Source organism: Daldinia caldariorum (genome assembly GCF_022478825.1).
Source record: "Daldinia caldariorum strain CBS 122874 unplaced genomic scaffold F4812scaffold_14, whole genome shotgun sequence".
In the NCBI taxonomy this organism is placed as follows: Eukaryota; Fungi; Ascomycota; class Sordariomycetes; order Xylariales; family Hypoxylaceae; genus Daldinia; species Daldinia caldariorum.
This window is the reverse complement of record NW_025953050.1, coordinates 52,869-74,529: the sequence shown is the minus strand read 5'-3', so window position 1 is coordinate 74,529 and position 21,661 is coordinate 52,869. Positions and strand designations below refer to the sequence as shown.

Below are 21,661 nucleotides of genomic sequence, written 5' to 3'. Positions count from 1 at the left end.
CTCGGTTCCCCGAACGTCTCCAATGCTTAGAAGACGGCTGTAACACACTACTGTGCACGAGAAGATCTATCATCGATCACTACAGGCGCGTGCACGGGATTAGGAGGAATCAAGCTGCCACCTTAGCCCGATTCGGTGTATAGGCTTGCTTGATACATTCTTTCTTCAGTAACCGCCAATGGAGTCAGATCCCATGCCACTATGCCGCATCTTGGCACTGAAGGGACGAGAATAATCATACTCATTGACGCAGAGTTTAAAATTGGAAAGTTGTTGTTGCGAGACCTTGCGGATTTGCTCAGTCGGCTCGGACTGGGGAAGGCGAGGGTCGGGCTACAGGAATTGTTAAGGAATGCAATTAAAATCTATCTAATGCTGCAAGGAGAAGAGACTTTTATGGGCGCGCTTAGAAGCTCCCTCTGTTATCTTCACACGCGGAGGACGAGACATTGTCTTGCCTATTGGCACGGTTCCTTGAACAATTTCATACCTAGATGTAGATTGATGAAACTTTGTAAGATATACCTAGCATGTACATGCTGAGGCATCTAGGCCTTAACCGCATAGGATCAAGTATCAGCTAGTAATAAAAAGAATCCTTCTCATCCTATCATCAATGCTCTGCTTGGCATACCCCTCGCTGCGCCCTTCCTGTAGAAGAAGTTCGGATGCGCGATATTGATATTGGAGCTGAACAGGTTTGAGTCCTAAATCCATTAGATCTAGAACCCCTCGTAATCATTTACGCTTTCCTGTTATACGCCCTTTATGTTAAGCCTCAATAACTAAGGTAAGTGAGCCCTCGCTAATCCACTACCATCATCCTACGCACCTTTGAAAACTCCGCAATCGCGAATTATAGACATATCAACTCTTTCCTGGCGTGTATATATTTATTTAAAACGGACCTAGTTTCTTTAGTCTCCAAGAGAAATAAAATAGCACACTCATTTCATCAGACCCTGACATCGACGGGCATACTAGGTATTTCTACTGTCCCAACTTCATAGATTGAGCCCCCACCCGCGACAAGTTACAACTTAAGATGGCAAGCGGAGATCTCCAGTTCCGCATCGCGACCCCAGACGACGCGGCGCAGATCCAACAGCTGCTGAATTCCGCGTTCCGCGCGGAAGACAGCAGAGAAAACTGGACGGGGGACATGGGCCTCGCGTCCGAGTTCAACATCGCAGTCGAGGAGATCATGCGCAACATCACCGCGCCCGACAGCGCGTATCTCATGGCGACCGACGAGAGGGGCGTCTTGACGGGCTCCGTCGGGGTCTCCAAGCGCGGGGCTGACGTGGGCCGCATCTACATGCTCGCGGTCGACCCGCACCGGCACCGGGGAGGCATCGGACGCAAGGTCCTGGCTTTCGCCGAGGAGTACTCCCGGCAGAGATGGGGCGTTGGCAAAATGAGTCTCAACGCGCTGTCGACCCGCCTGCCGCTTCTCGAGTGGTACTTGCGCTGCGGATATCGAAAAACGGGAGAGTTGACGCCGGTCCCGCGCGAGTGGTTCAAGGACCGAATTTTGCCGGACGACTTCTGTTTTGTCGAATTTGAAAAGGATTTGGTTACGGATCCTTCTGCTGCTGGTGCTGCTGATACAGCATAATAGATGAATGTTGTCTACGAAAATTCCATGACCACGCTACACGAATAAAGGTGATTAAGAGTTGAAGTTGAAGGACGACAGTCGATATATCGCAGTTTGGGCTAAAAGGGGTATGTCGTTTCTCGTAGCTACTACCGACTGGATATAGCCAAAAGGCAGGCGGCAATCCTCATCTATATGAAAATAAACGTTACCAAATAGATATTCGAGATCGACTACCGTTTGTCCATTTTCAAACTATTTGGCGGTCTCGTTCGTTCATGCGTTCTACTTTCCGCCCCCAAGAATCAATTTGGGGTTTGTCGATCTTCGAATTCAACCGTTCTGCCGTCTACGGCATGTGTCCTAACCTCGACAGTCAAGTTGCCAAGCCAAGCGTTACGCACAGGCACAAAAAGGTACGACCTAACTTCAGATAATAGCGTGTTGAAGTGGAACATGTCGTGCTTCGTATTCCCATTTCATACATCATCATTTACTTGAGGCGCTATTCCGAACATAAAGCACGTGGATTTAGATGGACCGCAATCTAATGTTAAATGTTACTACGTAATGCTCTCTATTAGTAGAAGATTCCCACTTAGACCCAGCTAAGCTACCTACGTTGTGATGAAGTCGTAAGCTTAGATGACGCGTCCCACATTCGTATTTCGCACCCTTTACATACGTAGGTTAGGTACTCGTTCAGTTCGCTATGTAATTTGAAACCTCTAGGATATTTTTATAAGCTCATTTGTGTATTGACATTGACAAGTATATCGTTACTAGCAACACGCATTTTAGTATAGCATGTATCTGACAATGTGTGTGTATACCTTAGGTACCTGGTATGTGTGTGTGTTCACGATATGGGACTTGGAGGAGGTGATAAGAGAAAAAGAAAAATTACCTGGTCGGCGCTCCCGAAGCAGCGGATCTTCCCTCGTTTCGTAGTAATGCGCCCCGCCTGGTTTTTAGATAAGACCATTTTTGACAGGGATGACGCCGCAGTCGTAAAATTCATTACAGGTATGTAAGCGATAGCTCAGAAGAAATTAGTGGAGATATCGGGTGGAACGGCTTAAATCTCTGCGCCATGCCCCAGCGCCGATCCGCGTTGGCGTCTTTTCCGGCCGCCTATTGGATAAATGAGACGCTAGGCGGCTTGAGATGCGGGCCGGACCCGTGAGCATTAGGTTAGGTTAGGTACCTACCTAGGTTCTGGGTATTCTGAGAGGTAGGTACTACATAGAGGTAGGTAATTGAGCCAAAGGAAAACAACACAATCTTGAGCCTACTGTTTTCAGATCGATTTCATAGCACAAAGTGCGTCATCCTCTTTTTTTTCTTATTCTTTTTTGAAGCCGTTAAAGATACGCCTCAGACAAATAAGGGAAAAAAAGGAACTGCCTTTAAAGTAAACGTCTCTTCTATACTATACGTCAAGGATCAATTTTTTATGAGATAAACTATTGAGTTGAGTTAGCTTGACATAGTGGACCTCGGTCTTCTCTTTCACATACGTTATAAGCCTTTAGTAGATGCCCCCCTAGGCTGCAAGTAGGTTCGTATATTTACCTAGGTAGGTAAGTAGGTACCTTGGTATTTAAGGAAAGAAAAGCCTTGCGTTGCGTTGCGGCTAGAGGAAGGAATGTATTTGTCAAAGATCGTCAGCGTGGTTCTTGGCGTGTTTATCCTCGATTCACATTTCTCCATCCCTCAAAGATTCCACAATTCGCACCTAAAAGTAGATTCTTGCCTCTTTGGATTCGTACCACATACATAGTACGTATTTGTATTACCCTTCCGCCTCTGTCCTTTCTTCCTTTAGCTGTTGTGCTATATCCCGCCCTAAGCTTCGGTTCTTTACATGTACCTATAATCTTCCTGTCCCCAAATAGAATACCTCCTTAACCTATCTACCTGTTACCTATACTTACCTCCTACATAGTAGGTACCTAAAGTATTCAACCCTTCTTTCCTATTCTTACCTCTCCTAGTTAATTAGTTTTCCCAGGAACTTGTAATACTCCTCCTCCTCCTCTTCCCATCTTTTCCAGCTATGCTGTCCTTCCGGTAATAAAGAGAAGAAAAGGGCTGTCCCATGTTTCCATCCAAGGCCCCCCGCGTCTTTGTCGTCGCCAGCGTCACGCTCCTGTTCCTGGTCACATACACGAGCCTCCATCTATATCATGGTGCCCCGTCCTCATATTCGGCGGCGGCTCCGCAAATCCTTCCGATTAAAGATGCCATAGCCGCAGCGGAGGATTTAGATGCGGATTTAGATACCGATCATGTCGATGCAGCAGTGTTTACTACTACTCGTGTCTTAACTCCAACCTTGATTAATCCTGCTTTGGCTCCTACTCCTACTAGTAAAGATGAAGAAGATGAAGGGCCAGCCTGGAAGCCAAGCACTACCGGTGCGTCTTCATCATCATCTCAGCCCACTAACTTTGGGGATGATCCTGTGGCAGGGGATAAGTCTGGGGAAGAACAGCATGAGGAACAGCATGAAGGGCATGAAGAGCATCAGCGACCTCTTCCTGATCCGAAACTCTGCTCGAAAGACTTGGAGTTTCTAGTGCGCTCTAGCATCGATTTGGATTTAACCAAACGTGTGCACTACATTCGGCGCTATATCAAACCTATATTCTCCGATACTGTTAACAGAGACAACATTGCCAACATTACAGAGCCTCTCGTTAAAGGCGAGACGAAAATCGACCTATACCAATGCGGGGATGTTGCGATTCCTCAGTCTGAGCCCATCGAGCTGGTTGTCCCGAGGCCTTATCCGAAAGCCACGTTTGTGCATCTTATGTTTGGTATAGCGACGGATTATATGCGTCTCAATGACTCGATCGCCCCCTTTTCCCACTGGATTGCCGGCACAGGTGCCAAGCTTGTCGCCCTAGTTACGGACGCGAAAGAGAAGTCGACTGAAGATATGGAGAAACTACAGCACGCTTTTGAGATGGCTGATATCGACATCACTCTGGTGAAACCCATCAGCAGCGACTTCTCGACTTCGCAAAACCACTTCGCCGTCCTTACTAATATGCTCCATCACGACAGTCCCGAAGCCCAGTGGTATGGTCTCATAGACGACGATACTTTCTTCCCGGATTTGAAACCCCTTTCAGACAGCCTCGCTACTTTGGACCACACTATGGATGCTTATGTTGGCGCTCTTTCGGAAGACTTCTCCTCCGTCCGAATATTCGGCTTCATGGCATATGGCGGCGCTGGTGCGTACCTGTCGGCCCCGCTCGCAAGAAAGCTTGGCGACCAAGCCCTCCAATGTATCCACGACGCGACTGCTCAAGAAGGCGATACTATCCTTCGGGACTGTGTATACTCTAACTCCAAAGCCAAACTCACCATGCTTCCAGGTCTGTACCAACAGGATCTAAGGGACGACGTCAGCGGATTCTTCGAAGGAGGATTGAAACCTTTGAATCTTCACCATTGGAAAAGTTGGTACAAGGCGCCTGTCGAGAAGATGGCCAAAGTTGCCAAATTTTGCGGGGACTGCTTTTTGCAGCGCTGGCGGTTCGGCAATGATACGGTATTTTATAACGGGTTCTCCATTGCGGAATATGCAGATGGGGTGAACTCGGTTGACCTACAATTGATGGAAGGCACGTGGAATAAGGGCGACAGCAAAGATTTCGACTTTAGCCTTGGTCCGCTCAGAAAACCATATTCTGCGGATCAGAAGAAGAGTTACAGGCTGAGAGAAGCCGAGCTTACGGAGGATGGGGATCTAAGACAACTATACGTACGGCGTGGGGATTCTTCCAAGGATGAAGGAGATGAGCTCGATTGGGTGATTGAGCTTGTATGGCAAAGGCATTAAATACGGCGTTAAGGGAGGGGGGCGCATACCCGGTTTCTGGTTAAGGGGGGTTATTTTGATGTACGCATTTTAAGTACCTAGATCATAAGCCACCAGTGCAAGACGGCGGCGATGCATGAGTTAGGTAGGTACCTAAGGTAGAGGGACATTCATGTTAGTACTATCACTTGATAAACTATGTGATGTGTATATGTACATACCTACATAATATTATCTGTCATATTTACTTTGGACCTATTTGATTTAAAACTGAAGCACAGTCGCGAAAATGGAAAAGTCTTGAGCTTCATGTCATGGCTACCAAAGCTTCAGTAAATCCCGAATCCAAGAAAAAAACTACCTAACCCAAGTCCTCAACATTCCCAATGCTATTGTAAACAGGATACTATCCCTTGATTTTTACATCCATATTATCTGGGCACATACTGAAATATATAGGTACCTTTGTTATACAAGCGCATTGTTTCATAAAGATAAAAGGACATGCGTCAGTAAGCTAAGCACATTGGCGAAATCCTGTTACTTCTCATGCAAAAGAGTCGATGAAGAATAAGCTTGTTTGGTTACGAAAATATTGTTCTCAAGACCTTTAAACCTCCTTATAAGCAAGCATCTTTAATCCAGCTCTCACATGGTCCTAACCTCTCAACCATAACCTCCTGGAATCTTTCAAGACATATTCTGATAAAGTGCTTAAGCGAAACAGACTTTCGTGATCTCCGTTTAACTCGTATTTATCAGTCAGCCCAAGAACAGCCAAGTGGTTATGATGCATTTCCAACCACCCGGCCAATTTCAACAGCAGTCACCTTACGCTGCCCCTTACCTCCCAGCACAGGAGCAAGTAGACCCTTCGGCCCAACTTCTCATGGTTAGCGACTGGACACGTAATCTAGCCACTCGTGTCCAGTCCCTACAGGATGAGATTGGGTTCACGATTTTTTCCGTTGATCCGCGGTCCGTCAGGTGGGTTGACTTTCACGCCCATCTAGCCCGTCAGTTCAACCTCCTATACTCAGAGACTACACTTCACCATACATGGCTAGCTCACCTCCAAGATATGCAACAGCGGCAAATACAGCAAGAAGACCAGAAGTTCCAGCAACAGCTGTACGAACAGCAACGCTACGAGCAACCGCAGTACCAACAACAGCAGCAGCACGGGCAGTACCCACAGCAATCCTATGTCGACCGCGCAGAAAGCCCCATTGCTCAAGCCGAATCCACGTCGCAGACACAAACTGAGAACTCGGAATCGGTGCATGAGGAAAGCAAGAGCGGTGCCGAACATGTAGTGTCGTAATCTAACTCTACTGATCTATGCTGACGAAAAAAGAAAAGGGGGGGATTCAGACGAGGAGAAAGTTCTTGGAGTATAATTACAGGTACCTACCATCTGTAGGTACGCAGCAAAGAACATTGGTCCCTTGTTATTGAGAATAATGTAAATGTTTGCAATCCTCTATAAGAGGTAGTTCATGTTTTTGTTGTTTTGATTTGTTTTGTTTCCTTCTATGAGTAAATGTTTCATTAGCCAGGAACATGGCAGTTTCATTCATTCGTAGATCAACTCAAATATTGTAAATACAGACGTAAATATAACAGTTACCATCTTAAATCAGAATTCTCTTTATCCATCAAATCGTCGGAAGCATGGGTGTGCTCAACCTGCTCATCATCATTGCTTGAGATAGACTCCCGCTCTCCAGACTAGAGCTGTCGCAGCAGAAGCATCCCAGCACTTATAGAAGTTCATGCGGAAATTGAATGGCCGGATAAACTCAAAAGAGGTCTCACAGAAATACCCATATCAAACAATTTATTTCCCACGAGCAAGGAAAAGTAGTCCGCATACACCAATCCCTGGTTTGCCCATCTGCACGGAGCAAATTTGTGGTTGTTCATTGTTGCGCCGTTGAATATCGTCTTGGCGCCATTCTCCATGTCCGCTGCGATCATTTCCTGGTAACTCGAGCTTCCTAGACTAGCTGTCTCAATGGAATCCCTAGCCGAAACAAACTGAACCGGGTCGTTGACATGGAAAGCGCAAACAGCCTCTATGATTTTCAGCGCATGCTCCAGATATACACTCGGCCTTCCAGCAGCAGTTTCTATTTCGTGAATCAGCAGCATTCCATAGCTGGCTATTATAGCCGCGATAGTATCTGTAGGTTGTGTCCCGTTTCCAGGCGCTTGAAAATCCCACGACGGAATGGCAGTGGCAGGGAGGTGCTCTACAAAATAATCTGCACAAGCCTTGGACGTCTCGAGAAAAGAACTGTCTTTAGTCCATTGGTATGTCTGCGCGAACCCAGTAATTGCCCAGGCCTGGCCGCGAGACCAACAAGAGCCGTCCGCATATCCTCGATTGATATCCCCGTTCTCGGGATCGAAAACAACTACTGTCGCGGTTGAATGATCGGCTCGGACGTGGTAGCGTTGACTCGTTTTAGCATGGCAGAGCGCAGCCTCGTGCATACGGGTATCCTTAGACTTTGCGGCAGCCCAAAAGAGCGTGTCAAGACTCATCAAGTCATCCTACAATAAAGATCTAATGAGCCTACGGTTCCAGTCTGTATGATCAAGGTCGGGGAAGTGCTGCCACTTACCACAGCAACCAAGAAATCTTTATCCGGATTCGTGATACATCCTACTTTTTGGCTGTATCGAGCCATCAAACTTCCTGCGGCCATGATAATAGCATCGAAACCCTTCTTATTATTATCGAGCTCCCAGGCCGTCCGAGCCCAAGGCGCAATCATGAACCCAAGCTCATACGTCCCCTTCATTTTTGCGTCTCCGAAAACAGTGCGTGTCCGGCAAGCACATGCGAACCTCCTTGGGTAAATATCTCATTTATCTCCAAGTACGGAATCAATACTTACTGCAATCGGAGTTCATCTAACTCATATCCATATCCTATGAGTGATAGGCTCACGAGGTGAATCTCGTTCGCATGTTTCCGCTGTCGCTCAAGAAGCAGATATAAACACCCAAGGAAGAAGCCAGACGTACAGAGATCTAACTGTCGATAAACGTACCCCGAATCTGTGAGTTCGGCGTATTCCGGGTATAGACTTGGTGGTGTTCGCTGTGTTGAAAGTCGGCAACTGGTTTGAAGCTATCGCGATTCGACTTACTCTTGAAAATACTATTTGGGGCACTCCCCAAATCTTTGCGGCTACATTATCCAAAAGAAAATGCTTAACTCCTCCCTGCTTTGAGTTGGCTAATACAGTAGGCTCAAGCTCAAGCCCCGGGGGCTTCTTTAGGTTATTAGAGTTCTGAGATTGCTTCTGGCTAGCTATGACCGTAGGGCACTGCTTTATCGAGACTAAATAATCTACCTAGGAGGTAGGTACTGAAGTGTGGGTAATTTGATGTTGTATTAGGAACGTTGTCTAATTAGTGGGCTCCTCCCACCAAAACTCAGTAATACCCAGGCAATTACAAGGAGGTAGGTACAATACAATACCTATAAGTACCCCGCAGCGTAATGAGTACCACACGCCAAAGTCGCCGAACGGACAAGCCGTGCATACCCCAAAGTCTAGGTACAGGCCAAGAAACCCGGTCCCCTTTTTACAATATTATGGGCCCGGTAAACATGTGGAGAACCCCACGGGGTTCGTTGCCGGGTCGGTAATACATAGGTAGTACCTTAGGTACCTATATGGAAAAGGGCGAATGCTTGATATAAATCAGAAACTAATAGCTCAACAACTCATTGCCACTATCTTCGTTGCTTTGCTCACCCATCACGTACCAGCTTACAAGAAGGATTAAGCAGCCTACCTTAGGTACTTAGGTACCTATATCCATTGGGATTATCTCGACAGAAAGAGTCCCTTCCAGATATTTTCAATACCTCGCCTGTCTCTTGAATATTGAACTACTTTGGATCTCTTGTAAGTTGTAATATATATAGGACAACTCATCACTTGCCCGCCTATACATAAGTTCAGCTGAAAAAGAAGTATGATACCATTATGCTGCATCAGAAAACGAGTGTCTCTTGTGATTAATGAATCTTTTAGGGTTAGTTAAACGGTGCTAACTAAGGCTAACCGTATACCCCAGCCGGTTAAATTTGGGGTTATTCAGGAAAACATACCATTTTCTTCACAAGGGACGCTGCTCGATACGCTATCGGCGATCTATGAAATTAACCGCCTTGTTGATGAGAGCTCGAGAACGTCGTGACCATGCAGAGCAGGCCATGTAAACTGCTCTAGCTTGTCCTAATACCAGGATCATGGGTCCACGCGCGGATGCTCCGACATTATGGCAAGTATATGGCCTCAGGGCAACATAAGACATTGGTGGAAAGTTCCGATGTTTTCTCTATCTAGGCTCTTGGGCCGAGCATGCATTTCCACCATGGAGTTCTTGGCCATCTGGTCAACCGCGCTCAGAGTATAGCAGGGCTGAGATCCTCGGTTATAAAGCCTCAGTATATAATGACCCAATTTGGCCCTTTTGGACAAGTTCTAGCAGCCAATGGCTTAGGTAGTTTTTAACTTACTTACCAAAGGCCCTTCGTCGAATGAACTTTGAAATAATCTAAAGTTAGCCCAGTGGCCAGTTCAATATGCGTTTTCATCCTGTGGTATCGGTGTTGGTCGCGATATCGGCACCTCTCGCGACCGCACAACTCAACTCGTATGCGAAAAAGGCTGGTCTGAAGTACTTTGGCGCAGCGACCGACTCACCTGGACAAAGGGAGCGCGCTGGTCTTGAGGCAGCATACCCCCAGTATGATGCAATTATAAGAGGCACAAGTGAGTTTGGTCAAACCACGCCTACCAATGGCCAGAAGGTATGCCATCTCTTGAAAAAATTAGACTTCGTTGGTGATCCGGCCTGCTTCGTTACTGACACATTCCAGTGGCTGTTCACTGAACCTGAGCGAGGCGTCTTCAACTTTACCGAGGGCGACATCGTGGCCTCCCGTGCTGCAGAAAATGGCCAGTTGCTCCGATGCCATACCTTAGTCTGGCATAGCCAGCTCGCGCCTTGGGTTGAGGAGGGATACTGGACCCCCGAAGAGCTGCGCGCAATAATCGTCGAGCATATCACGCAAGTCATGGGCCATTATAAAGGCCAGTGCTATGCGTGGGACGTCGTTAACGAAGCGCTGAACGAGGACGGGACGTACCGCGAATCCGTCTTCTACAACGTCCTTGGCGAGGACTTCGTTAAGTTGGCGTTCAGCACGGCGGCGGAGATCGATCCCAGCGCGAAACTTTATTACAACGACTACAACTTGGAGTCGCCGGGAGCGAAGAGTGAGGGAGCTATACGAATCGTCAAGTTACTGAAGGAGGCGGAAATTAGAATCGACGGTGTCGGGATGCAAGCTCATCTCACGGCGAGTGGGGCGCCGACGCTCGACCAGCAGATCGCCGTTATGGAATCGTACGGTGCGCTCGGAGTCGAGATAGCTCTCACTGAACTCGACGTCAGGGTTGAGATGCCAACGAACGAGACCAGCATGGCGTGGCAAGCTGAAGTGTATAAGAACGTTCGTATCTTCGTTTCCTTACAGATGCTCCGTGTTGGCTAACGGTGCGGTGTTGTTGTTTAGTCTGTTAGCGCTTGCGTGCAAGTTTCAGCATGCGTTGGTGTAACGATCTGGGACTTTTACGACCCTTTCAGCTGGGTTCCGGCCGTGTTCCCGGGCGAAGGCGCTGCGCTACTTTGGTTTGACGACTTCACGAAGCACCCAGCTTATTACGCGGCTATCGAGGCGATGACGAAAAAGACTGGGAATTATACTTGTAGATCGAAAAGACGTGTGACAGAGAATAAGAGGAGCCGCCGACTTTATTGAGGTGCCCATCTAATAGTTGCGATGGTATTAACTAATGTAATAATATAATCATATGGTTACTGGAGTCTTGTCTACCTGGAATTCTTCGTGGTTATGAAATCGAATACTGGGTACCTATGATAGGCATGTTTACAGAATAGGGGCTGCTTTGAGCTCCACGTACCTACTAAGGATAATGCGCTCTTCAGAGAAGCTGCTAGTTAAGAGCCCTTCGATGGAAGTAACGAATGTAAAAGTACATACCTATATAGCCTTTGCTGGCCGATGATGTAGGTCCCCTAATCAAAGTTGCATTGGCTCAGCTTTCATGCTTTCATTTCTCGCAACTTCTTGATTCCTTTTACGCATCAACACGAGCTTTCTACCTAAAACACAATACCACTCATCCTATAACTAACAACCTATATCACGACCTAAGTGAAAATGCGTCTCTTGAATACGACACTTCATATTCCTACCTTGGTGACTATCATGATCCAATTGGCTTATACGTTTCCGGTTGGCTCGTCGAACTCCGAAGCCATCAACGCGATATATCATCGTGTCCCTTCCCGAATTCCTACTCGTCATCACTGGTATAATGGGACTCAAGTACCCAATGACCCCCAGATATTCTGTCATAACGAATCTCAATCTCCTATATATACCGGTAAATATTTTCACCGTTCGAAACTTACCTGTCAATGACCTTGATCTTCCTTACTGCTAACAAAGCCCGCGCATGATTCAGAGGCCGACGAAGACGTTGGAGGTCCCGGCGTGCTGATATGGAACTTCGATCCAACAAACCACGGCGCTGCCAACGGGACCATGTTCTTCTTCTATGAGAGCAACCACGACTTCGTCCCTTACAAGTACACGACCGTAAGCGTCCTTGAAATTGCCATGCTTCTCTATATTCCAACAAAACTTCCTTTTCGGGGGCGGACATGCGCTGATAAGGATTGTATACTTCCTACCAGATCCCACCTTGGTCGTCCGCGTTCGTTACCATATGTCCAACTTTCCGCGGGCGCATCGTGCGGGGAGACATGACGAACTTCGACGGGCAAAAGCATCTCTTAGGAACGTGGGTCGAGGTCAATTGGCATGCTAACGGATCTAGAAATGCATGGGGCGACATCTCACTACTCCAGGGCAACGATGGAGCTGCGATGATCCAATCTCTCGACGGGCTGTCCAGGGAAAGGGGATTCACGATGGACCTTATATCGAATGCACCGGCGAACGTGATGGCGCAAAAGGCGTCTGGATCATGGTGTCTTGACAAGATAATCGGACCGGGCGCGAACAACGCGACGAGGGAATGGGAGAAGCAGTTTTTAGATCCGTGGAACGTTTATCTGGAAGATGGCATCGACCCTGTGATTAATTCGGAGAACGGGAGATTTCAAGTTATATTCTTCGAGGGCATCGTATAGAAAGAAGCAAGGCAATTCTTGGCTTCTTCCTATTTTTGCCTATTCGTACTTTGAAGGAATTGCGTAGTTTAGGAGGTGTAGAAAGATAAAAAGGCCAGAAATAAACCTGAATAAGGTACCTAGGTAGGTATACTACCTGCATAGGTCATAGGTACATGCACTACGTTATATACCTACATGTGGGGGTTTATCCACGTAAGACGGAGCCTTACTGAGCGTGACCATATTATTCAAAGTTTTATATTGCGTCATGTACATACCTACCTGTACTACACTACATCTGATCTCAAATACCTTAACCTTTCATTTTTGCCTGCGCGCGGGCAACAAGCGCCGGCCCGCCACAACATTTCTTGGCCCGCCCCCCCCCCCCCCCCCCCCCCCGTACCCAATCAATTGGCAACCACTTGGGATCTTCTTCGTACTACATAGTAGGATGTATTTTCCCCAGCCTTACGCTTATCGCTTATGCCTTGGCCGGCTTGGTTCATTTGTGCCGGATTGCCGCCTTCTCACGATCCAGACGTTGCCAAGACGCTCCAAACCTGAAGCATATGCCATACTACACAGACCAACAAGACCAATACAGCTACTGTTTTCGTATAATCCCATACGACAACCGAGACAGTCCAGTCCAGTCCAGTCCGTCTTGTCTCTTCTCTCGTCGATAACCTGACCCTGACACCAGAAACGGAATGGGCTTCTTTTGTTCGTAGAGCCAATATCCCTTGGCGGCACTGCTACCCTCGCAATCTCAATTTCAATCTTATGGCTGCTTATTTCCAGAGCTCAGAGCTAGCTAGCTAGGTTGGACACCTTCTCTTTGCTTGACATTATGAATTAATGTCGTGCGCCTCTTGTTCGAGCAGTTGAGCGAGCGAGCGCGTACCCCGTTAACGAAGCACCTACTTCGGGCCATTTGCGCAGGCCCTGTTCAGGATGGCGCTGCCGCCTAGGAAAGTCGTTGTCTTAGCTGTATGGTAGGTGTGGCGCTATGTTTCTTGCCCCGTTTCTTCGTTCCTTGTATAATTCAAATTAAACCAAAATCAGATAATTGACACCAACTAGTATTCTTAGTCTGAGCACCATCTTCGTCTGGTCTCGCTATTACAAAAGCGCAGCTTTCGGTATGACCCGCCCGCCCTTCCTTGGCTTGAAGGGATACCTTAAACTTGCGGAATCGCAGGTGTTTATACACACACGCGCGCACGCGCACGCGCACAATGCTAACTCGTATGCAAATTAGAACGACCCTTCCACTTTTCCATATTGACCTTCCTATTCTCCGGCCTCGTCCTCTCCGCCTATGCTAGATATATACTGCGCTTGGAGTCGAGCCACGCACCCTCAGCCGATGGGAATACCTTACCCAAAACCTTCGCCGGCCTTCTGAAATCTCCTTTTCGGCTTCGCTTCCTCTCCACGTCCTTCGCGCTGTTGCTATTCTGCCTTGTCGCCCGCACTATCTTGTATTGGCGGACTATTCGTACTATCCACTGTTCGTGGGATGGACTTCAGGTATGTGCCTGTTTGTTTCCACACCTATAAGGAGACATGTAGAACTAATATAAGCCCCATAAACAGTCCTTCCTCCCCTTTCTCCTTATCATACACGACTTCCTCGAGCTGCGACCTCTACATCTTCCGAGATATGGATACGATACACAAGCCGAAGCCTCAGGCTCTTCTGCCTTCATAAAATACGCCCTTGTCGCACTGTTCTGGGGCTTGGCGGCTACCGATACTCTCCTCCTTTCCGAGCGCACGACCGGTGCGATATGTCCCGGCGGAACACACATCGAGCGCTTTATACCTCTTGCTCAATTAGTCACATTAGCCTTGGACACCGTGGTGATATCACAGGTTGGGAGACTGCGACAAAACAGCGAGGCGCAACCAAAAACATGGCATTTTCTTGGCACGTTATTTCTAAGTTCAGCAGCTGTCCTGGCATTCTTGGCTGTTTGGTCATGTTTTGACTATGCCAGCTTTCAATGGAACGTCTTCCTTACTTGGCTCGCCGTGGGAGACCTGCTTCTTGACAGCATGGCCGTGACGGCAGCTATAGTCTCGACCATTTACCTTCTTGGCTATTTTCATAGTATTTTAGTGAGCCTTCTACTTACAACTACAGGTATCTTCGTGTATCTACAATGGAGGATATTGGATGGAACCATGGTCAAGCTCTGGTCTAATTGGTGGGGTCTTGTAACGGGCGTTTGGCTGTTCCTCGGAGCTGGTATATTGTTTCGTTCTAGCAAAGCTAGCACTTTTCAGGTTCAATCGACCGGCGAAGGCGTTATATCCAGGAACCGATATGGCCTTTATGCCCTCTTGGCTTTTTCTCTTATATTCTGCCAGACCATCTTCATGAGCCCAGGCGGTTTCCGACCTACCCCTGGTCCCATAATTGCCAATGCTAAAAGCGAGTCAGACACTTGGATAGCTGGAGCTTCGAAGAGCAAGTCCCTAAAGGAGGCTGTCAAGGAGTATAGAGAGTGCTATGGGATGCCTCCTCCCCCCAACTTCGACAAGTGGTACATATTTGCCACTTCAGTCAAATCCCCAGTAATCGATACGTTTGACCAGATTCACGCAGACCTCCTCCCTTTCTGGGGTACTGCGCCTTCTGTCATCCGTCAGAGGACGGCTCATTTGCTCGAGCATCCGTCACTCTCCATAGGCGGTATCATTATTGATGGAGGCAAGATTGAAATATCACCGCACATCCATGGTACCCATCGTTGGATGATGGACGTTACTAAGGATATGCTTGGTCCTTTTGCGCAGTGGCTCCCAGATATGCAACTTGCCTTCAATCTCGATGACGAGTGCCGCATATCCGTACCACTTGATCGCATGAAGGCATACATAGAAGAAGGAACCAAAGCTCGAGCAAGGCTTAGCACAAAGCAGAAGTTCTTGCCGTTTAGTAAGGTCCAGGAACCGCCCTGGGCGAAAGATTACCTGCAGGCGGACGAGAGTATTTGGGAGAAGAAATCGCCATGGTTCTCTAACAGATCCAAGAGACAGATCTTCTACGAGTGGATTCCCCCAACGTGTCCTGCAGACTCGCCGGTAAACAGGTATCGTTGGTGGAATAGGAAAGCGGAATGTCTAAGTTGTTCCGCTCCGCATATGAAGCACGACTTTATATCTAACTGGACATTGTCTGGTGACCTATGCCATCAGCCCGACCTTGCGTATCTGCATGGTATACTGCTATCACCGTCTGCCATGGCGCCTTCGCATACGCTATTCCCAGTCTTCAGCCAGAGCCGGTTATATAACTTTGCTGATATACTTTACCCGAGCCCTTGGAACTTTGGCGAGAAGGTCGAAATTGAGAACAATAAAAGTATCCCCTGGGCTCAAAAGCTTAACAGCGTATACTGGCGCGGTGCCTCGTCTGATGGGTATGCTGTACATGGTGCCTGGCAGACGTTTTTGCGGGCTAGGTTCGTAATGATGGCTACCAAAGCAAAGATATCCATCCGAGCCAAGTCTCTCTTCAACTTGATTCATAACACAAAAGATACCCTTTCCACCCTACGTTCGATGGCCTCGGCGACTCCACCTCCCTCGCAAGATCCGCCTATCCCCGATAATCATCTTGTTGTCAATGTCTCGTTCGTTGGTGACTTCAATCGCTGCGACGAGCGCGACTGCAAAGCCGAGCATATTACCTTCTACGGCTCATCCACAGCCGAGCCCCCGCCCTCCCTCGACTTTCAGGAGCACTGGCGTCACCGCCATCTCATCGACCTCGACGGCGCAGCATTCAGCGGCCGCTTCTTGCCGTTCCTCAAGTCCAGCTCCTTGCCGTACCGCGCCGCCCTCTTCCGCACCTGGTGGGAGGAACGCGTCCATGCCTGGAGACACTTCGTGCCGCTGGACGTCCGGCTCGGCGACCTCTGGGGCGCCGTGAGTTACCTGGGCGGACCGGGCCTAGCCGACGCGGACGAAATCGCGCAGGCGGGTCGCGACTGGGCGCTCCGGTCTCTCCGCAAGGAAGATATGCAGGTTTATATGTTTCGGTTGCTTCTAGAGTGGGGACGACTGGTAGATGATCGGAGGGAGGATCTGGGATTTACTTTATAAGTTAAAGAGGGGAATGGGTACGAAAAGTTTTGGCTTAGTTATAGGCGGTATCTAGCTACCCATGCATTAGATACCACGGGATGGGGCATTTGTATACATATAACATATACGGGCGGACTGGGTACATGCAGGTTTTCTTATACCTTTTGTTGTTGTTGTTGCTGCTTCTGCTGCTGCTAGCCATTGCTACTAGTGGCTTGAATGGATTTTTCTTTTCTTTTTACGCTTTGATACCACGAGAAAGACGAATGGGCCGCTGGAAATGGTAATGTATATGTTAAATCAGAGGGGTATATATGAGGTAGACATGATATGACACGATGAATAGAAGTCAACTTTGAACAAGCTCTGCAAGTGTTTTTATTTAGGTACCTCCTTTTTTGGGTCAAAACAACAAATCCCACAACGAAATTTCAACGATCTCGGAAATATCACGTCAAGTTGGGTCTTCCCAGGAAGTAGTTACCTAAATAAATTGTTCATCAAATTAACTAGTTGGTCCAGTACCTTATTATTCCGTCAGGTGGGAAGAACAAGGAGCTATCTACTTGTTTGTATCTGAGAATTATAAGGACAAAAGGGCCGAGAGGGAAGAAGAGAAAATATATGTGGTGGTCGGTGTGATGGAAAAAGAGACTAGAAATTAACTCCCTTCTTTTCCCCAAAGCCTACCCTATTTATCGCCTTCAAAAATTCTATAGTTGCCTTTCCCATTTCATGAATTAATTCGTTCCAAGACTTTGATTTCTTTTCTTTTCTTTCACGAGGCCCATCTGCACTAGATCGAGCCGCCTGTTTATAATTCACTTTTTTTTCCCCTTTGTACATCTCCTATGCGCTCCATATTTGCCCTTTCCTCTCCAGAAAAGCTCAAAAAGGCATGGGAAACAGGTCGCCCATAAGGCTATCCTGATTTCTCTTGTCGCATCCGAAATATACATAGTAGACTTGCTCAATAGTGACAAGTCGCACAGTGGTGCGTGGGCAACAATCCGATTATGAGGCCATAACGAGTAGGGACAAATGGACAATAATTAACGCCATTTATTGACCGCAAAATGCGATCATGACTTTCCCGCATCTCGTACTTTGGCCATCCAGGCATCAACCTTCTCCTGCTCGTCCGACTTGCTTCTACCGTCAATAATGTCCCGAACTTCAGCAGTGGTTTTGGCACTGAGCAGAGAGGCTTCTCTATCCAACAGTAAGGCAACGGCAGCGCGGACAAGAACAGCATCCCCTTCGAAAACATAAACATCCCATATCCGAGTACATTCGTCGAGACTGAAATTTCGCGTAAAGCAGGACGTAAATATATCACCAAGATAGCCATCCGGTTCGATGCCAAGCTCCTGGTTGGTCAGATGTTCATGTAGCTTCGGTGACTTCTTGGCTAGGGTTTGAAGAAGCAAGTTGAATGCGGATGTCTTAGCCCCTACGTCTGAAGCGTAGAAGGAGAAAAGAAGGGGGCGATTCAGGACATTGGCTAGGGCGATGAAAGTTGCAGCGGGTGTGGGAAGGTTGAGCAAGAGTATCGCCGCAATGGTCTATTCAATAATCAGTACACGAGTATACCAAAATAGCAATGAGGATTGAAAAATCATGGGACTTACACTGCAACCAGATACGTAGCCGATATCACTCCGGTACATTGCATACGCGCGAAGGACGTCGACCAGACTCCTGTGTAAGGGACCGCCGGTTTGAAAGATTTTTAGGTCAACCCAAGTCTGTTCCTCTACATCCGCTTTAATTTGCGCAAACCAGCCCATCTTGCGGTCGTCATCGCTGTCGGGTTTCCTGTCCCTAGATCGCTTCTCGACTTCATGAGCTCTTGCTAAAGCTGCCTCGAACGACGTCTCAGTTAATCCTAACTGGTTTCCTATGGCTCGAGACCACGCGACACCTCGACTTCGGGGGGCTATGCCTTTCCACCATAATTCCCGAGTCCGCCGCTCACGAATGGCAACGTCCCATCGTTTCAGCACGTCGTTTTCCCACACCTGTGTGAGTGCCTTGGCAGCAACATCCTTATTACGTTCCTTCTCCTTCTTTGCGGCCTCTCGCTTTTTATCCGCCTCGATACTGTTTGCTATCATCCTCTGATACTCTTTAAGGTGCTTCTTCTCTTCTGCAGGGTCCTTCGGTGGTAGCCACGATGGCCTTGTTCGAGAGAGAACTGCCTCCTTCTCCTTGGAAATCGGTAGAGGGTCGATCATAATATTGCTCCGTCTCAGAGGGGGGAGTTCAGCAAGTGCTGATTTCACACGAGGCTTGGGCGCCGGTCGTACATATGTGGCGTGATAAACGCCATGCTTATCCAGTTCATCAGCATGCTCTTCTAACTTCTCCGTAAGTGCCTTCGCTTCAGGGCTAAGTTCTGAAATAGCAGCAGTCCAGCTCTTAGCTCGGCTCTTGGTCGAAGAGGAAGCCGACGATCGTTGTGATTCCGTGGAAGGCGAAGAGTCCGTCCTCCATGTTGGAGATTTTAGACAACCTTGGTGGACCGCGATCGGCGGCGTACCATTGCCCACGCTACGAATGCGTTCCTTTGGTTTCCTTTCGGGGGAAGTCGTGGTAGAGCCTGGACGACTGGCAGACCGCTCCATAGGGGGACGAGGTGAGAGAGGAACGTTATCGAGTATGAGATCATCGGGGATGTTATCGTCATCATCGTCACATTCTTTCTCTAATTCAATTGTCGACTTCAGTGCCCTGCCCGTCTGCGAGCTACTTCGCCGTAGCTTGGGTACTGCCAGATTATTATCTCGAGGGCTAAGTGATCGAGCTGAAACGTTGGGGCTAGGGCTTCGATGGCGGGACGCAGCTGCTGAGGAACTGGATCGTACCGAGAGGCCTCGCGTCGGTAGTGGGCCTGCTTGAGGCTCGGGGCCAATGCCTGTGCTAATATTACGGGTGTTGGTGTCGCGAAACTGCGGTGTCAATGTTGAAGCTCCGGTTCGGGAGCCAGAAAACGACGGGTTGGAACGCAACTGTGGTCGCGGGTGGGCGAGATCACGCGTCTGAGGATGAATCTTAGGGCCGACATGCTTAACAGAGCCACGGAGGTCAGAAGCAAATGAGATACTGTAAGGATTCGGAGCTAGCTTGGCGTGGGTGTCTCGGAAATGGGAATGCTCAAGTGAAGTCACATCATCATCAAGACCAATCTCCTCAAAATGGGCAATATCTGCAGTGATGCCGTCTTCGCCGTCGTCGGAATTGAATGATCGCACAGACGAGGCCCTGGAAGTAATAGCGGACGAAGTCATACCGGGAGGTGATCCAGGACTGGGAAGTGCGAGGTCAACCCCGTCTAAGTGTACTCCACCGTAGGTCATGATCGCATGATCCAGCATCGAGTAGCCGGCTCGGAATCAAGCAATAGGAAAGAAATAGTTAATTAACTCGTTAGTTGTGACCGTGCTCTCAAATATATGCGCACAAAGCGATTGTGTATGGGTCACCAATGCTTGGATAAAGAGACCAAGCTACAGCGGTTTGTTCTTGGTACTAGAAGCGAATGATACAGTATTCTGTCGATAGGTATGTTGTTTGCTGCTTGAGGTTCCGACCGACTATTGATGGGGACTCCGGGCAAAAGAATTAGAGACCAGTAGGGTAGACAGGAATAGCAACAGTAGAGACGACAGAGTCTTGAGTTGCTCTGGTCTTGGAAGGCGTGCTGCAGGGACAAAGCACGGCAGTATACCCGCGGTTCGAAGGATCGCAAATTCGAAAAATAAAGTCGCCAGAAAGGGAAGGCCCCTGATCTGCAGCAACCTTGTTGTGGGATTGTGGGAGATGCGAGATGCAGCTTGTCAATTGTCTCACGATCCTAGCAAGGATGGAACCCCTAGATGGCGGCACGGAGCGTCGGATATCAGATGATTATAAAGAATGACAGGTTATATTATGTTGCTCCTGTTCGAAGAGCAGAGTATTTATAAATGAATACAATACTCTAACCTTTCGATTCGAAGAAAACGAGCGTGTTAGCAAGACTTTGGTGTCGTTGCTGCTGTCGTTAGTTGGCGATCGCGGTCGAAATATTATCACCAAAACGAAAGGGGGGAGGGGTTAAGATGATTTGGTTCGAAATATTCTGTGCAATAGTGCTTTCGACGTTCCAGTGCTGATCAAGTTAAATATGTTCGAGAAACATTAACTACAGTTCAGCAAAGGAGTAGTCTATATGTACGAAAAAAGGCCTTCTCAAAGGTATGCGTAATTAATATGTACAATATGTACGGCAGACGACACACGACCATTAAATGCTTTCGTATCGTCTATAAGGGAGTTAGCAAGGCTTGGAGGCTGTATCGTATTGCTACTATTTCCAGCTTCGACACCAGATGTTGTTGGACTAGGGATGCTCTCGGGTGATGCGATGCGGTACGGAACGGTACGGTGCTAACGAATGATGAAATTGAATATATAAAGTAACGAGCGAATGTCGATGATTGCAATGATCAGACGTTTGGAAAAGAATGGACGAATATCAAGGAATTTCTTCCGATATCCTAAGAATCAACGCAATGCGGCTTCCCCGGAAATAGGTAATGAGCGGATCCTCCTAATGTGGTAGGAAAGAAGTAATAAAGTTGGAACTTGGAAGAAGAGAGAAAAGGAAAGTTGTAAGTGTTGGTGATGCTGTCTTTTGGCGAGATAGGCAAGATCGGTCAGGTACCTTCCCAAGTACCTAGGTAATGAACTTTTAGCGCTTTCCATCAACTAAGGAAGGTTTCCAATTTGCTGCTTGACGCCCCTCTTCACCACTAAAAGTGCCCCTTTAACAACCCCCGGGGCGCGAAGGACAAAGTTTCGCCGGGGGGAGAGTACAAGGA

General features: G+C 48.0%; 7 protein-coding genes across 7 annotated transcripts; 5 read left to right on the top strand and 2 right to left on the bottom strand.

Moving 5' to 3' along the window:
* Positions 1-697: 697 nt before the first annotated feature.
* F4812DRAFT_102820 (acyl-CoA N-acyltransferase) lies at positions 698-2,212 on the top strand. The gene is made up of 2 exons (XM_047929267.1): positions 698-790; positions 985-2,212. Exon 2 carries the CDS (start codon positions 1,046-1,048, stop codon positions 1,616-1,618), a length of 573 nt encoding a protein of 190 aa, XP_047787891.1. The 5' UTR covers positions 698-790; positions 985-1,045; the 3' UTR covers positions 1,619-2,212.
* A 908-nt stretch (positions 2,213-3,120) lies between these two features.
* On the top strand, positions 3,121-5,692 carry F4812DRAFT_436701 (glycosyltransferase family 31 protein). Its single transcript, XM_047934873.1, has one exon. It carries the CDS (start codon positions 3,702-3,704, stop codon positions 5,457-5,459), a length of 1,758 nt encoding a protein of 585 aa, XP_047787890.1. The 5' UTR covers positions 3,121-3,701; the 3' UTR covers positions 5,460-5,692.
* A 1,294-nt stretch (positions 5,693-6,986) lies between these two features.
* On the bottom strand, positions 6,987-8,529 carry F4812DRAFT_102763 (Six-hairpin glycosidase-like protein). Its single transcript, XM_047929265.1, has 2 exons — positions 8,069-8,529; positions 6,987-7,997 (listed from the first exon to the last, which is right to left on the bottom strand). The coding sequence occupies exons 1-2, from the start codon at positions 8,246-8,248 to the stop codon at positions 7,212-7,214; spliced, it is 966 nt and encodes a 321-aa protein (XP_047787889.1). The 5' UTR covers positions 8,249-8,529; the 3' UTR covers positions 6,987-7,211.
* Positions 8,530-10,050: 1,521 nt separating this feature from the next.
* F4812DRAFT_461264 (glycoside hydrolase family 10 protein) lies at positions 10,051-11,292 on the top strand (the record flags this gene model as incomplete). The annotated part of the gene is made up of 3 exons (XM_047937837.1): positions 10,051-10,278; positions 10,348-10,983; positions 11,047-11,292. 3 exons carry the CDS (start codon positions 10,051-10,053, stop codon positions 11,290-11,292), a joined length of 1,110 nt encoding a protein of 369 aa, XP_047787888.1.
* A 423-nt stretch (positions 11,293-11,715) lies between these two features.
* Positions 11,716-12,713, top strand: F4812DRAFT_461263 (uncharacterized protein; the record flags this gene model as incomplete). Its single annotated transcript, XM_047937836.1, has 3 exons — positions 11,716-11,941; positions 12,023-12,156; positions 12,255-12,713. The coding sequence occupies 3 exons, from the start codon at positions 11,716-11,718 to the stop codon at positions 12,711-12,713; spliced, it is 819 nt and encodes a 272-aa protein (XP_047787887.1).
* Positions 12,714-13,097: 384 nt separating this feature from the next.
* On the top strand, positions 13,098-17,160 carry F4812DRAFT_436689 (glycosyltransferase family 90 protein). The gene is made up of 4 exons (XM_047934872.1): positions 13,098-13,693; positions 13,782-13,840; positions 13,960-14,231; positions 14,298-17,160. The coding sequence occupies exons 1-4, from the start codon at positions 13,653-13,655 to the stop codon at positions 16,812-16,814; spliced, it is 2,889 nt and encodes a 962-aa protein (XP_047787886.1). The 5' UTR covers positions 13,098-13,652; the 3' UTR covers positions 16,815-17,160.
* A 600-nt stretch (positions 17,161-17,760) lies between these two features.
* F4812DRAFT_102658 (TBC domain-containing protein) lies at positions 17,761-20,758 on the bottom strand. Its single transcript, XM_047929264.1, has 2 exons — positions 18,428-20,758; positions 17,761-18,361 (listed from the first exon to the last, which is right to left on the bottom strand). The coding sequence occupies exons 1-2, from the start codon at positions 20,171-20,173 to the stop codon at positions 17,879-17,881; spliced, it is 2,229 nt and encodes a 742-aa protein (XP_047787885.1). The 5' UTR covers positions 20,174-20,758; the 3' UTR covers positions 17,761-17,878.
* Positions 20,759-21,661: the final 903 nt, after the last annotated feature.